The 16,994-nt window shown below is 42.5% G+C and overlaps 1 protein-coding gene across 3 annotated transcripts in view; it reads left to right on the top strand.

The window, feature by feature from the left end:
* The first annotated feature begins 3,364 nt into the window (after positions 1–3,364).
* The window catches only part of CRKL (CRK like proto-oncogene, adaptor protein), a 37,053-nt gene continuing 23,423 nt past the window's right edge, over positions 3,365–16,994 (top strand). Inside the window, exons 1-2 of one of the 3 annotated variants that reach the window (XM_042909719.1) lie at positions 3,365–4,280; positions 14,888–15,353. In XM_042909719.1, coding sequence (XP_042765653.1) covers positions 3,970–4,280; positions 14,888–15,353 — 777 coding nt within the window. In that variant the 5' untranslated portion in view covers positions 3,365–3,969. The remainder of the gene's footprint in view (positions 4,281–14,887; positions 15,354–16,994) is intronic. The other 2 variants (XM_042909721.1, XM_042909720.1) reach the window with 2 other exon arrangements.

The raw sequence follows: 16,994 nt of genomic DNA, 5'->3' as shown, positions 1-16,994 counted from the left end.
TCTAGAAACATTTTTTGGAATTAAAAAAATTTTTTTTATGTTTTCATTTTGTTTTTGAGAGAGAGAGAGAGAGAGACAAAGCATGAGCAGGGGAGGGGCAGAGAGAGAGGGAGACACAAAATCTGAAGCAGGCTCCAGGCTCTGAGCTGTCAGCACAGAGCCCAACACGGGGCTCCGAACCCACAAACCACGAGATCATGACCTGAGCTGAAGTCAGACACTCAACCGACTGAGCCACCCAGGTGCCCCTGGAATTTGTTTTAAAGCTTGTCTCAGCTGTACTAAGGGAAAGTAAAGCACTTTTAAAAATGTATTATGAAAAATTCCAAACGTATAAAAAAATAGAATATACTATAATTCACCCTTCCCATCCTGCCCCAAACACACGTCTTGTTACCTAGCTTCAACAGTTACCAACACAAGGGCACTCTTATTTCTACCTTTATCCGGTCCATACTCCATCCCCCAGGGGACTATTTTGAAGCAAAAGGAGAGGCATTTTGATCCATCTGTAATATAAATTTTTCAAGAGGGGATCATGGCACTTTGGCAGCTGAATGATGGTACTATCTGAAATCCAAAAAGAGGGACAAGTCCAACCACTCCTCTGTATTATAAGATTAATATTCCTTCCTGGTGTTAAAATTTACATTGGAAGACCTCAGTTTCCTGATCAGCAAAACAAAGAAAATGGACTAAATTATAGGCAGTTGTGTAACAATAAAGTGAGACTGACTCTGAGTCAGGAGACCTGGCTCAGGAGTGCCAGCTCTGCCTCTTGCAAATTATATAATTTATAATAACTTATGTCAGCAAGTCACTTAACCTCTCTGAGCTTCTGGATCATCTATAAAAAAGGATTTCATGGGACTTTGGTTGGAGTGAGTAAAACAATGTATTATGCAAAGTTTTGTGAATTGGAAAACACTATATAAATTAGGTATTTTTGAGTTATTTAGTTAAGTACAAAATGACTCAGATTTGAGTCTGCACATTAGGAAAACACTGATGGCTATTGACAGAAAAGGGGAAGCTGAGAGGCACAATTTAATCCAAACAGAAGATAAAACATAAGGGTAGATATAGGGTTAAATAAACCTCAGGTCCAAAGACCTATTTTAAATACATTTATTATGTTAATTAACAGGAAATAGTGACAAAAATCACCTTACCTTTACTACAATAAATCTTCTTTGCTCTGGCTTCTTCTCATCGTTATCCACCTACATTCAAAAACCATTTATTTTAAGTATATATTATGTGCTGGGCACTGTGTTGGGCACTGGGAATACAAAAAATAATAGTAAAGGAGGCCTTCAAGACATTCTGATTAGGACCAGAGAGATGTTTATAAACAATCACAACGGAAAGTGATAAGAATTTAGGCTGTGATCATAGAGTTTGCATAGAAATTACAGGGTGTGGTCAGATTCTGTTCTACTTTTAGAATATACATGCTTCCGTGTCACCAATAAACAGGTGATTCCTAAAGCCTTCATTATTAGCCTACCAAAGGAGAGGCTGTAGAGCGATTAAGCACTGAGCTTCTACACACAGAGGCTGGAGACAAAAGTGCTATCAAAAAAGACCAAGAGGGGCACGTGAGTGGCTCAGTAGGTTAAGTATCTGACTCTTGATCTCAGCTCGGGTCTTGATCTCAGGGTTCTGAGTTAAAAAAACAAAACAAAAAACAAACAAGTATATTAAAGAGAAAGAAAAATTGTATTAGTGGCTCAGAAGCTTAAAAAAAATAAAATTTAAAAAAAAGGGATTCTTTCCACAGATTTTCAGTATAGACACATAGGGCCAGGTAGATCAAAGAAAATGCTAGGTTCAGTGGAGATCAGTGATGATTTCCAAAGGTCAGTTTCAAAGTAAGGGTAGAATCCAAATAAAGGCTGGGCAAAGAGTGGCTGATGATGAAGTGGTAAAATCTGGTAAGAAAAGGTAGCTAGAAAATCAAACGGAGAGTTTTCTCCCTACCCTCATTCACCCATTGAAAGATCTGCACACCTTTAGGCTATGGAGGCAGAAGCCCAGATAGAGGCTGAATAGTAATAATTAAAAGCTCTTATATGATGTTTAATATGTGCCAGGCACTATTCTAAGCACTTTACATGTATTAGCTTGTTAAATATATGAGGCATAGAATGATTAAGTAATTGGTCCAGGGTCACCCAGCTAGTCAATGGAGCAAGATTTGAATCCCAACAGTCATCTTCAAATTTTGTGCTATTCAAATTGTACCTGAGTCATGACAGTTTTTGGAAGATGAAAACCTGCTTATGCTATGTCACAAAAGGCACTAGACCTTGACATTTCCCCTTTAGCTTACTCTAAGATAGATATCACCTATCACCCTAGAATCCAGTATATGATCAACTTGGATGCAAACAGCCAAAATGAAATTCCATTGACAAAGGGATCTAAGTATGGGTTTGTGTTGCCTGCGTCTCCCTTTTTGGACATGCTTTCTTGTCTGTCCAGTTCCAGGGATGGTGCTACCAATAAATCAGGCACCAGTAACCTGGTGGTTTTTCTGAACAGTCATTCATTCAATAAATATTTGAGCATCAGTTCAGGTCCAGACATTGTGCTAGGTCCATAAGTGAACAAGACATACAAGATCCCTGTTCTCTTAAAATTTCATTCTAGGGCGGGCGGGGAAACAGGCTAGGAGGTCCTGGCGGGAGTAGGGTCAGCCAAGGACTGGGAGATTCAGAGAAGCTGCAGAATCCAGAGCAGATGAGGTCTTCAGGCCACGCCCGGAGGCGTTTGCGTTTCACTTGTATCAATCAAGCGCTAATTAATGATGGCCAGACTGCACCAGACTGTGGACTTCCTAGACCGTTTACTCCTTTCGATATAACCTCCACAACCCCCCAATGCTGCCTGTCGAGTCTCCTGGCCACTCTGGGTCCCTTAACCTATCGGGCCACTTCGGGTCGAGGCCACCTCGTCCCTGTCTGCTGGTCACCTCAGCCCCCGCGGTCATCTCCTTCCAGAACCACTTCGACCCATTGGGCCTGTCCGCCCATCGGTATCCCTCAGGGCGGGTCCCCCTGAGCCCCTAGGCCGGCCAGGTCACCTCAGTGCCACGCCTCCATGGCCAGAGATTCGGCGTGTACGTTAATGCTTTGTTCCCAGAGCAGGTTTTCGAAATGCCGCTCCCTCTAGTCTCCAGCTGTTTTCCTGCCAGCGCGGGGAGAGCCGGCCGCGGCAGCGCCCCCGGCGGCGCACCGCAGCCCAGGAAGAAGGGAGTGGCCGCCACCACCACCGCCTCCCCCACCTCCCCCGCCTCCCCCGCCTCCACCCGGAACGCGGGAGCGGCCGCGAGTGGCGCACGCCCCGACCGTCACGACCGTGTTCCTGATTGGTGGAGCCGGGCGACGACAAGGGGAGGGCCCAGGCGGCAGCTGGGAGCCGGAGCCCGCGCGTGCGCAGAGAGAGTGCGCTGAGCTGAGGGGGAGGTGGCCGGCCGCTTGTCCTGCGTCCGCCATTTTGTTGCTGTGGCTCTTGGGAACGGGCTCGGCAAAGCCGCCCCGGAGGCGCGACGCTTTTAGGAGTCCGGTTCTTTGCGTGGCGGCGGGTTTCGGTGCAGAGTCGTGGGGGGGCGCGGAGTCGGCGCGTTCCAGGCCAGGAGTGATTGGAGGCACCCCGGTACTCCGGGCAGCCCGAGAACCCCGGGGCGGCCTCCGCTGCGGCTCGGCTTCGCCCGCCCCGACCTCGGGCTCTGCTCCGCATTCCCCGGGCCGGCTCCCTCCGTAAGGCGGCCCCGGAGCAGGCGGGCGGCGGCGGAGGATGCTGCGGGCCCGGAGCCGAGAGGAAGGTGGCTCGGCCCTCTAAGCGCGCCTCGAGGTGTGCCAAGAGGCCCTTCCTTGGCCGCAAAGCCGTCTGTCGGGCAGAGGCGTCCAGAACAGAAGAGAGCAGCCGCCGCCCCGACTCGCCGCAGAGCCCCGGCTCGACACCATGTCCTCCGCCAGGTTCGACTCCTCAGACCGCTCCGCCTGGTACATGGGGCCGGTGTCTCGCCAGGAGGCGCAGACCCGGCTCCAGGGCCAGCGCCACGGTATGTTCCTAGTTCGCGACTCCTCCACCTGCCCTGGGGATTATGTGCTGTCCGTGTCCGAGAACTCGCGGGTCTCCCACTACATCATCAACTCTCTGCCCAACCGCCGTTTTAAGATTGGGGACCAGGAATTTGACCACTTGCCGGCCCTGCTGGAGTTCTACAAGATCCACTACCTGGACACCACCACCCTAATCGAGCCCGCGCCCAGGTATGCGAGCGCCCGCGTCCTCGGGCGCACAGCCCACTCCGACCGCGGAGGAGAGTCGAGAATGGCAGGGGCTTGTCCGCTTGGGATCTATCGAAGAGTTGGGGGAGGGGGGTGCGGCGAGGGGCGATTGAACCCGTTTCACCCCATTCTGAACCCAATTATTTTCCAGAAGGCATTCTGAACGGAAGGCTAGTGTCAGGATCTGGGTCACTGAATGCGGGGATGCGTTTTAAACATGTTTAACGGTGGTTTGCATAGTTAAAATGCACGCTTTTTTTTGCCCTTTGTCATATTATCTATTGGCTTATTCTACTACAGCAGAATGTTTTATTGTTGTTTTTAAACCTTTTTTGGACCACAGACTTATTTGAGAATCTCAAAGTAGTCGTGACTTTCCCCCCTCCCTAAAAATGTCCGTACACTCAATTTTGCACACTACTCAAGGTTCTTGCAACTCCCTGCTCCAGTTTTAGAACTCTTGGACTGCAGCCTTTGGAACAATCGACAAATGAAAATGCTTGAGCGTTCAGAAACAAAACCTTTAACTGTGAAACATCAGAACTATATATTGATAACTTGGTGCCAGGTTTGAATTAATGCCAGACACCTTTTGTTTTATAATTACAGAAATTTTAAAATAAGGTGTATTGGCTTCATCTAAGACATATTTTTAAGTTTTTATTTTATAGTTTACTCCCAAGCTGGATCATTAATAGGTCAGAAATCAATCTGGTTAAATTCTAAGGAGGGATATGGTTATAATGTTACTTACTAAAGGACAAATTTAGAGCAACACTTTCTTAATTCTATGCAAGTTTAGTTTCAGATATGCTTTTTGGATATTTCTGAGTCTAATGATTTAATATTAAAGTTAAGCACCCAAGGGCTCCTGGCTGGCTCAGTTTTTAAGCCACCAACTTCAGCTTTAGGTCATGATCTCACGGTTTGTGAGTTCAAGCCCTGCATCGGGTTCTGCTCTCACAGCACCCAGCCTGCTAAGGATCTGCTCTCCCTCTCTCTCTGCCTCTCCCCTGCCCCCCCAAAATAAATAAATAAAGTTAGGCCTCCAAAGTGACTCCGAGCATCAAGCATCCTCCTTTTCAAGTAAAGTGCATTGTTTTATTTGATTACTTGCTTTAATTTGTCTTTAGTATTTTCTCACTTTTATTTAAATTATGCCAAATTTGAACTGAAGAAATTGCCTAGAATTTTTATTTTAATAAAAGGTATTTTACTGCCCATTTTGCTTTTTGAACATCTGTTTAAAAGGGATAGGGTGCTAATACTGGTTTTTTTGGAATGAAATGTTTCTGATTTTATAGATTCGCTGGCAAGATGTTGCTCTGAGCTTTAACCATTAAAAGCTATAATAATTAAGGAACCCCCACTGCATGCGTAAGTGTTGCTTCTGTGGAATAAGATAGAGAAGAAACAAAGCCATGACGGTATCATGACTGTAAGATTAACTGCTGAACCAAATGGACTTTAAAAACTGGGAGAAAGTGATTATAAATCAAATAGTGTATAATAAAAACCTAGGCACCAAGAATCTGATTAGTGAAATCTCCAGGTCCCCAAAGATGCTGGCAATTAGAGTCAACTTTGAGCATAGTATAATTCTGATCTAAGGGGTTGGAGAGAATATTAGAACCAACTGTAATGAGATTTTTAATATGTTTAAGTGAATTCTCCAACTCATGGAGGTGAATTATGTCATTAATTTCAGGCATTTATTAAGCCGTGTTATGTGAAAGGCACTGTGCTTGCTTTGAGGTGACAGATACTATTAATACAGCTGTTTGAGAAAGTGTGAGTAAATGGTTGAATTCCCTCCTAGAGAGAAAAGGGAGTATGCTGCAGTGGCTTCCCATTACCAACAAAAACAACTCCGCATTTTTCATACATGTGTCTTCCCAGATACCAGACATAACTTTATGTTTTTGTTGCCTGTCCTCCTCCCTCTCCCCTACCCGTTCTTCCTTTAGTGCAGCCCCACTAGCCAACTGGGGCTATTGGCTCTTCCCTTGATTGCCTAACCCCCACTCCTCGCGTATTGAAATCTTAACTGCTGTTCTAGGCCCCTCAAATAATAAGCCCTCCCGCTTACACTGCAGCTTTAATTGTTTTTCCCTTCTCCCTCTTTTTGCTCTCTGCCCCAGGCATGTTGCTGTAATTTAGTTTCTTGTTTTTCATTGTGATCAGAGGGTGATCACAATGCTGGTTGGATTAGATCCTGACTGGATTTACTTTCTTAATCTTTGGACTGTCCTTCAAGCTTGAAATTCGCCGATTTGGTTTAATATGTTTTCAACCTTCAGAAAAAACTAGAGGTATCCTGTAAAGCCTTGACCAAAAGCAAGTCAGTTTAATGCCTCTTCACACCCAGGGCCGCCCAGGTGGTTCATTCAGATGGTTGAGCATCTGACTTCGGCTCAGGTCATGATCTTGTGGTTAGTGGGTTCGAGCCCTGTCGTCAGCATGGAGCCTGCTTCGGATCCTGTGTCCCCCTGTCTGTGGCCCTGACCCACGCGTGAGCCTTCTCTCTCTTTCTCTTTAAAAAGTAAACATTTTTTAAAAATGCCTCTTCACATCCAAACAAGATAAATTAAGTGGTTTAGTTATTTAGGCGTCAGAATTGAGCTTTTAAGGCCAAAGTTTCATGCCCCTTACCTTTTTAATTTTGCTTAGTGAAAAATTATAACAGTATGACTTCCTCAGAATTTGAGGACTGGTGCTTGTTTCCTAGTCTGATCTTTTTTATTGGAATGTTCCTTAACATTTAGTTTTGTATTTTCAAATGTTTATGAGCATTATATGTCAGTGATAGAAGTTGAGAACAATGGATGGCAGACATACTTTTTCCATAATAGAACTTATATTTTAGTGGAAGAGACCAACTAAAAATTAGGAAAATAAATAAAATACAAGATTAATAAATGCTATGAAGGAAATGCAGCTGGGCAGAGAGAATATAATAGAAGAGACCTACCTGATGTAGTGTGGTCAGAGAAACACGATGTTAACTAAGGGTAGAGAAGAGGCAAGCCTTGGGAAGGCTTGGATTAAGAGAAGGGGAAGAACCTTTCAGTCATAGGGAAGAGCTTACACAAAGTCCAGAGGTGAAAAAGATAGTAGGTTGGTAGTGGTGAGAGTTTTGTTGTTTTGTTTTATTTTGTTTTAGAGAGCTCAAACTGGGGAGAGGAACTGAGGGGGAGAGAGAGAATCTTAGGCAGACTCCATGCTGAGCCCGACACAGGGCTCCATCCCACGACCCTAGGATCATGATGTTAGCCAAAATCCAAGAGGGACTCTCAAAACTGACTGAGCCACCCAGGCGCCCCGGGAGTATGGTGCTTAAATAAGGGGGTCCAATAAGAGTTATGAGATATAATGATCAAGATAAGGAAATTGGATTTTAATTAAAGCACAGTGGGTCCCGTGGAAGGAATTTGAAGCAGGGGAGTCCTCTGGGGTTGTCACTGCTATTGAGGTGCAAAATGTTCATGGCTGATAACATATATGTGTCATAGTTCATACAGACTGACTTGAGCTATGGCTTGGAGGTGCCTGTTTTGGAGTTAAGATTGAGTTGCTGATGGGAGGGGAGTGGGGAATGATGAGGAAAGAGAAAGAAGAAACCAAAATGACTTGATACATTAGTAACTTTGTATCTTCTCAGTTTATCTTATTAATTCCTTTTTGTATTTGTGGGTATTCCTGTGGTGGGTTTTAAATTAAATTTTGTTTTTAATTTAAGAAAAAAACCTCCAAAAGGTGTTATGTCTTGTCAGATGGCTTTTGTTGATTTTGAGTGACCTTAAAGGATTCTCTTTCAGCATGTGAGTGTACTTTTTATATTACAGTTGGTGAACAAAACCTTTGGTGGTTTTCACCTCCAACTTATTTGAGTATAAACATTTTTAAGATTCTGTTCATTAAGTTATAGTTAGTATTCAGGTAAGTGCTAGTGCTTCTTAATTTAATGGAGGTGATTTCCAGTTTAACAACAGAATGTTTCAGAAGATTCCTGAGTGGATTGTTTAGATATGAAATATGTTTTCCTGTGGTTTAGAAACTGTGCTTTGTATAGCTTACTTTGCTTATAAAATCTCCAGTTCTTAGCTTATATAGCTATATGAAGGCTAGGAGAAAAATCATGAAAAGTAAAGTTTTTTAATTGAGGCAAGTTGACCCTTAGAGAAAATATTTGATTTTCTCAACAGACATTGCATGTTACATGTATTTGGTAACATAGAACTAACATTGAATCAAAATAATCCCTGTCAAATTCTTGAGAAGATTACTGGTACTGGGATTTTTTAAAGGCAATTTCCATGCTATCTAATATGATAGAGTAGCTGGAAAAGGATGCCCAGCCTAGTCTGAGTGCCCAGAGGAGGGCCCTCCCACCTGTGAAACAGAAGCCAAGCCTTGCATGGACCAGAGGATGCCATGGGCATCATGGTCACACCTCCTCCCACATCCCCTGTTCCAAATATTTGAGGGATCTAAAATCTGGACTTTTATAATTAGGATTGGGGGAGAAAGATTACCAGTAATTTTGATTAGCATAGAATTTGGCACCATGAATAAACCTTTGGTTTTCTTCTTACCGGTAGTTAACTCCTCTAAATTTGATTCAGATGAGATACAAGAACATTGTCATTATGCTGGGAATGGAAGTTTGCCCGGTTAAGAGTTGTGACATGTAAAGTACTGGTAGGCATTTGATTTGTGATTTTTTTCTCTTACTTAAGACTCAAATACAGAGATTTGTTTTTTTAACCTAAGATAGAATTTTTCTTTTGACTTGAAGAGTTGGACTAGATTATTTCTAGGTTTCCTTCAGGCTAAAATATTTTAGTTTTTCCTGATAAGTAAAAGGGGACAGTGCTAATTAGTGGGAGTTCAGATTATTTTAGAGTCTGAGCTAAGATCATACCACATAAGGTGGAGCCACTAGGCATGTGGCAACTAGTCTGGAATGACGTCTGAGAGCATGAGTGGAACAGTGGTGAACTGAAGAGGCTTGGAGAGCAAACCAAGTGGCATACAGGATTTCTTTGTATAACAGAATTAAACCAGATATAGGGAATTGGAGTGCTGAAGTTTTTGTGTTTTCAGAAAGAAAAAAAAAAAGAATAGGGACAGTAATGGGAAATGCTTCTCTATGTCTTTGGCATTTTATTTTTATTAGCAGGAATTTCACTGTATTGAAGCCTACTCTATACCAAAACCCACTACTAGACTCAAGGCATATAATGGGAGTAAATCATGGTTTTAGCCCTTAAGAAGCTCAATATATTGAACAAGTTAAAATAGAATACCATGGGAACTTAAAAGCAAGGATGATCAACTGGGGGGTCAGAGAAGGCTTGAAAGAAGAGGTGAGAAGAAGAGAAGAGGTGGTGGCTGTGCCTGCTAGGGAAAGGCACAGTTGTAATTAATATGAGTGATGGGCAGTGAGATAGGAAGGAAGAATAAATACTAAATTATAAAAGGCCTCCTATGCTTTGTGAATAAATTTAACAGTGGGAGCTATCTAAAGTTTTTGATGGCTGGGTGACTCAGTAGAGCATCCGACTCTCAATCTCAAGGTCATGAGTTCAATCCCCACACTGGCATGGAGCCTACTTAAAAAATAAAATAAAGTTGTTTTGGGTTTTTTGTTTTTAATGTTTGTTTATTCTTGAGAGAGAGAGAGAGAGCACACAAGCATGAGCGGGGGAGGTGCAGAGAGAAGAGAATTGCCATGGCCAGTTTTACTTTTTAGAAACTGCTCTGGTGTGAGACTGGGTAGGGAGAGAGTCTAGGATGTGGAACTAATGAAGGCCTGTTACAGGAGAAGGGATTGTGAAAAGCTGAACTCTAAGACCTTTGGGACTATAAAGTGGAAACTAACAGTTGTTGCTGGGCAATTGCATGTAGAAGGTGAGGGAAGAGGTATGACTTCAAGAATGATTCAGTGGTGTCTTTAATTGAGAGAATAGAAGAGAATTGATCAGGGTGAGGGGGGATGATTGTTTTCAGCAGGGAGAATCTTTTTGAGATGTGTACTGGAAGCCAGGTTTAGCAATCTGATGGGCTTGTTATTGAGAAGAGAATTGGGGGCTAAATGTAGATTTGGGAGTCTAAACTTAGGGAATCCACAGAGTGAACAGAAGAGGAGCTGTGGAAGGGAGTGGAGAGGCAGCCACAGGCATAGAGAGCTATAAATGATGCTGTGAATGTCTAGGGGTGGAAGGGTGAGGTTCTCAGTATTCAGTGCTTGTTTCGCTAGAGACGTTCTTAGCCAGTCTTCTTAGAATTGTTTTTCTTACCTATTTTGTTTTGTTTTCCAACTTTTTACTATGAAATATTTCTGTACATAAAAGAGAATACGTACATGTATATAGTAAGAAAAATCTTCAAAACCCATTTGATTGACTTCTTTAATATTTTTTTAACGTTTATTTTTTTGAGAGACAGAGTGTGAGCGGGGAGGGGCAGAGAGAGGGGGAGACACAGAATCCGAAGCAGCCCCAGGCTCTGAGCTGTCAGCACAGAGCTCATTGTGGGGCTTGAAATCTGAGACTGAGATTGTGACCTGAGCCAAAGTCAGATGCTTTACCAACTGAGCCACCCAGGCGCCCCCGTGTGACTCCTTTAAAAAACTAGATTACCAGTACCTTTGAAACTCTCCTCCTAGAAGTTGTATTGCTTTTGCATGAAGAAAGAAATTTTAACCTTAGAAGTTATTAACACTCAGGCTTAAAAAAAATGTTTTATCTGTGCTTTATACATGAAGCTGAGATGCTTTTAATCTAAAGGAGAGGGGGTTCGTTGACATTAGATAAGAAGAGGCAATTTCCAGTTAGTCATCCAGGGCCGCCTTATTCAATAAGCTATAGGCTATATAAGTTAGGGAGAAGCATGGGTCTAAGTGTGTTTGAATGGGATTGGGAAACTCTTTACATATAAAATTTAAAGAAGAGTTGACAGCTGCTCTTTTACAGTTTTGATCAAGGAATAAATCAAAATGATTGAGAAACAGTGAATTGTTCCAATTTTACGTTATGTTTAGGCTGTGGGGCCTAATAGAAAGGGCAAGATAAGCTGTCCTGTCATCATGGTTTCATGTCTACAGTGGAACTAATGTGTAATTTGCAGGAAATTTTGATGAATATATGAGTTTGAGGATGTGGGGTGGAAGACTTTGAATTTATGTCAGGCACATGGCTGGGAGATTGATTTGGTGTCTAATTTAAGATCTGTGCATGTGCTGAATCAGGAGACGAGCCCCATGGTCACTATAGCGATAATAATGGTGGAGAAAGTAGAAACTATCTTCCATCTCTGTCAGATTTGCATGTATCCCCCTCGCCAGAGAAGTATTAAAAGATGAAAACACTCTCTGCTCTTTTAACCAAGTAATCTAGACAAAGAATCAGCAAACTTTAAGGGGCCAGATAGTAAATATTTTAAGCTTTTTAATTTTTATTTTAATGTTTATGTTTTTATTATTTAAAAAAAAATTTTTTTTAATGTTTATTTTCGAGACAGAGAGAGACAGAGCATGAACAGGGGAGGGGCAGAGAGAGAGGGAGACACAGAATCTGAAATGGGCTCCAGGCTCTGAGCTGTCAGCACAGAGCCCGACGTGGGGCTCGAACTCACGGACTGTGAGATCATGACCTGAGCCGAAGTCGGATGCTTAACCGACTGAGCCACCCAGGCGCCCCTAATGTTTATTTTTTGAGAGAGAGATTGACAGAGTGTGAGCAGGGGAGGGGCAGAGAGAGAGAGGAAGACACAGAATCCGAAGCAGGCTCCAGGCTCTGAGCTGTCAGCACAGAGCCCAACGCAGGGCTCGAACCCACAAACCGTGAGATCATGACCTGAGCTGAAGTTGGGTGCTCAACCGACTGAGCCACCCACGCACCCAAAATATTTTAAGCTTTGTAGGCCATATAGTTTCTGTCACAGTTTCTCAACTATGCCCTTAGAGCAGAAAAGTAGTCATACACAATACTTAAAAGAATGAGTTTGTCTCATTTATTTTAAAAAAATACAGTAAACTGAATGGCACAGAGGCCATAGTTTGTAGGTCCCTAGGCCAGACTCAGTTTTTGTATAGTGTACTGAAGCTAAGAATGGTTATTGTATTTTCCAAAAGTTGTATTAAAAAAGAATATACGACATAGGCCATATGTATAGCCTGCAAAGCCTTAAACATGTACCAACGGTTTACAGAAATTCCTCAACGTCAAGGGCCTTGCCAGCAAAGCTCCTGGGCTGTACTTAAAGGAATGAGCAGCGTGCCCCGTGAGGTGTGGAGAGGCTGGGGAAGGGAGTGTTTGAACTCTTGGGCCTCTAGTCTTTTTCTGATACAGAACCAAAATATGTAAGCCTGTCTTCAACAAAATCTTTCAACTTCAAAGGGAACTAGTCTTCAGCTTTTATTCGTTCATCAACTCCTTGCTTGTTCTGCCCCCTAACAGAACTCACTCTTTCCTTTGAATACTCCTTGACCCTATCAACTACTGTCATGACCCACAGTAATCACACGTTGTGCTTTGGTTGCCTTCTAGTCTCTGCCTATATTAAATTGGCAGTCTTTTAAGAGCAAGAACTTGGTTTTAATACATTGTTTGTCTCTCAAGTTCTTAGTACATAGTAAGTCCAGTGGATACCTACGTAGATGAATTTGATTAATGTTAATCCCCACTGAAGCTATACTAGTGTCCTCACAATTTGTGTTGTAGAACTAACTGCTTTTAACTTTTAAGTACACAGACAATGAAAATACCCTTGGAGGGGGTCTGATTTGGAACTGATTGTGTTTTTAGTAAAGGTATATGAGATTTATGTAGTACCACCCAGACTTCACAGATTGTCTGTGGCCTGTGAAATAGGAGCAGGGTGTACCTTAAAGAGGGTGGGGGTGGGGAGCTAATTGGATGCTCAGTAACAGCCAGGAACTGTCGTGCATGTTTCACATACAATCTGACATTGATTCCCATACACTCAAAAGATGCAGGGTTTGTTCCTGAGGCTGACTAGCTTAGAGGTTATGAGTGAGGACTCTAGAACAAGACTGCCTGAGTACAAATCTAACCCTGAGTTGGCATTGGCTTCCTCATCTGTAAAATGGGGATACTCACAGAATTGATGAGAGGATTAAATAATTTAAAGTTTATATAGACTGCAGATAGTGCCTGGCATAGGTAATAAATGTCAGCTCTATTACTGTTGCTGCTCCTGCAGCTACTCCTGCTGTCTCCTAATCACCGTTGTGTAGTATATTGATTACTGTTAATTCAGTAGTCCACATACTATATTAAGCAAGTCATTTACGTTAAAAAAGAAACAAGTTTGGGGGGCGCCCGGGTGGCTCAGTCTGTTGAGTGTCCAACTTTTGGTTTCGACTCAGGTCATAATCTCACAGTTTGTGAGTTCAAGCCCTGAGTAGGACTCTGGGCTGAAAGTATGGAGCCTGTTTCAGATTCTCTCTCCCTCTCTGCCCCTCCTTGGCTTGCTCTCTCTCAATAAATAAATAAATGAACATAAAAAATGTAAGTTTTGCCAAATTATGAAGACTGCCTTTTGAAAAGTAGTGTGGCAGTGTGTACCAAGGGCCATGAAAATGCCCATGTTTTTTAATCGGAAATCTAGGCTTTACAACAATCTAGTATGGAAAAAATAGTTCAAAAGACTTCATGATGTTGGTGATCAGATAGGGAGAAAGAAAAACTAAGTATCCAAAAACATGGGGATGCTAAGTTGTTGCAAGCTCACAGAATGAAATGGTGCCCTGCCATAAAAGTAATCCTGTAGATCAGTGATATGGCAAACACCTGTAGTGTGATATTAGGCAGAAAAACTGCCACGGGCATACACAAGACTCTTTTAAGAAATAAACTTGGCCAGTGGGAGGGGGTAAAAAGAAAAGGAGAATTGTACCTATCATAATAGGGCAGGAACTGTGGGATTTTTAAAAATTTATTATTTTTTAAGTTTATTTATTTTGAGAAAGAAAGGGAGCATGCAAGGGGGAGAGGGGCAGAGAGAGAGGGAGAGAGAGAATCCCAAGCAAGCTCCCCCCTGTCAATGTGGAGTCTGAACTCACTAACTGAGATCACAACCTGAGCTGAAACCAGGAGTTGGATGCATGCAGTTGACATGTGATTTAACAAGATGTATTGAGGATGCTAAACTTCTGTTGCAATACAAACTACAGAACATAGGGGCGCCTGGGTGGCTCAGTCGGTTGAGCGGCCAACTTCGGCTCAGGTCATGATCTTGTGGCTCACGAGTTCCAGCCCCGCGTCTGGCTCTGTGCTGACAGCTCGGAGCCTGGAGCCTGTTTCGGATTCTGTGTGTGTCTCTCTCTCTGCCCCCCTAACCTACTCGCATTCTGTCTTTGTCTCTCTCAAAAATAAATAAACATTAAAAAAGAAATAAAAAAAAAAAACTGCAGAACATAAAACAGTGTGATAAAATTTCTTAACTAAGAATATAGCAAGGAAAAAATTCATCATAGAGGAGAATGATTTATTTAAAAGTTTAACAAACACTGGTATAGAGTAATATCTTTCCCTTAAGAGTAATGTTCTTTCTCTCTTAAGGTATCCGAGCCCACCAATGGGATCTGTATCAGCACCCAACCTGCCTACAGCAGAAGAAAATCTGGAATACGTACGGACTCTCTATGATTTTCCTGGGAATGATGCCGAAGACCTGCCCTTTAAAAAGGGTGAGATCCTGGTGATAATAGAGAAGCCTGAAGAACAGTGGTGGAGTGCCCGGAACAAGGATGGCCGAATTGGGATGATTCCTGTCCCTTATGTTGAAAAGCTTGTGAGGTCCTCACCACATGGAAAGCACGGGAATAGGAATTCCAACAGTTATGGAATCCCAGAACCTGCTCATGCATATGCTCAACCTCAGACCACAACTCCTCTACCTGCAGTTTCCAGTACTCCTGGAGCAGCGATCAACCCTTTGCCATCCACACAGAATGGACCTGTCTTTGCAAAAGCCATCCAGAAAAGAGTACCCTGTGCTTATGACAAGACCGCCTTGGCATTAGAGGTAAAATTTACAAGGCTGTTTTTTTGGGTCTTTTAACAGTTCGGTTTTCATTTTCAGTTGTAATTTCATTTCTGCAAAGTAATGACTGCTGATTTAAGGTTCTGTTCAGGGGAATAAGAGAACTGGGTGATTTTGGAAGATCCACTATGAGTGTCCCATGTGACTCTTTTGTCCTTTCCCATTCTTTGTTTCTCCCAAGGTGTAGTCTCTCCTAGGTTTAGTTTCACGGTAGTTGGTGTTCTTTCCAATAAGGAAAGATGATGGTTTAATAAACACTCATGACCTAGAGACAAAATCAGCATACAGATAGATCTGTAGCTACTTGTACAGTTCTATATTTCTCTAACATTGTGACCGACTGAGGAAAATATGATAAATGTCTTAGAATTCCTCTTCAGCTAGGCAGAGAAATGTTTACAATAGCTCAGATCTTACTTAGTAGAGATTTTGTAAATTACAATAGCATGAAATAAAGCTTGAACTTTTTTTTCGTTCCTTTTTTTTTTTTTTTTTTTTTAGTAGTCTCCTTGCCCAATGTGGGGCTTGAATTCATGACCCTGATTAAGAGTCACATGCTATACTGACTGAGCCAGCCAGGTGCCCCAGAACTTGAACAATTGCCAAGTCATATTCTTTAAACCAAACGTTAACTGCCTTAAAAAAAAAAAAAAAAAAAAAGCTTTGGGGTTCCTAGGTGGCTTAATAGGTTAGGCATCCAACTCTGGTTCAGGTCATGATCTTGTAGTTCATGGGTTCAGGCCCCACATTGGGCTCTGCACTGACAGTGTGGAGAGCCTGCTTGGAATTCTCTATCTTTTCCTTTCTCTCTGCCCCTTCCCCACCCACTCTTTGTCTCTCTCAAAAATAAACTTTGGGGGGGTGGGGAGGGGTGGTGTGTGTGCCTGGGTGGCTCATTCAGTTAAGCATCCAACTCTGGTTTGAGCCCTGCATCAGACTCTGTGCTGGCAGTGTGGGGCCTGCTTGGGATTCTCTCCCTCTCTTTCTGCCTCTCCCCTGCTCATGATTTCTTTCTCTCTCTCAAAATAAATAAACTTGAAAAAAATTTAAAAACAGACTCTTCAATGCTTAGCAAAAAGTCTTGAAGACCGTTGTTGATAAGCCAGTTGAGGGTATAAAACTACGTATTACAGGAGGTAGAAGTTTAATGAGACATTTGATACACCTGGAGTGACCACAAATGAGCACAAACCCCAGGGGAAGAACAGAAGGATTTGAAAAATAGGAATTTTTAAAAATTCCTATTTTTAGAGCAGTCCTGTATATTTTTCGTGTCATTTTTCACTGAGGTATAAAATGCACATAGCAAGATGGGCCCTAAATGTTAACATACCAGAACATGGAATTTGGTGCCACAAATCCTAGCTCTTTTATTTATTGATAAGTTATGAAAATGCTTTATGAGCCACAAACTATAAGGTAATCATTATAATATGATTAAATACTCTTTCTTAGTATTATCAAATGCATATATGTTTGAGAAACTAGAATTAAGCTAGTGATTGTTCTTTGTGTGTTCACCCCAAGGTCAGAGTAGAGCAGGGTTGGGGGACAGCCCAGGTGCATGACAGAAGGATGAAGTAATGGAGCCTGTTGATTCAAAAAAGCAGAACTTAACCCACA

The sequence above is a fragment of the Panthera leo genome, chromosome D3, assembly GCF_018350215.1.
Source record: "Panthera leo isolate Ple1 chromosome D3, P.leo_Ple1_pat1.1, whole genome shotgun sequence".
NCBI classification, from domain to species: Eukaryota; Metazoa; Chordata; class Mammalia; order Carnivora; family Felidae; genus Panthera; species Panthera leo.
The sequence above is the reverse complement of the archived record's forward strand: the minus strand, read 5'-3'. Positions and strand labels throughout refer to the sequence as shown.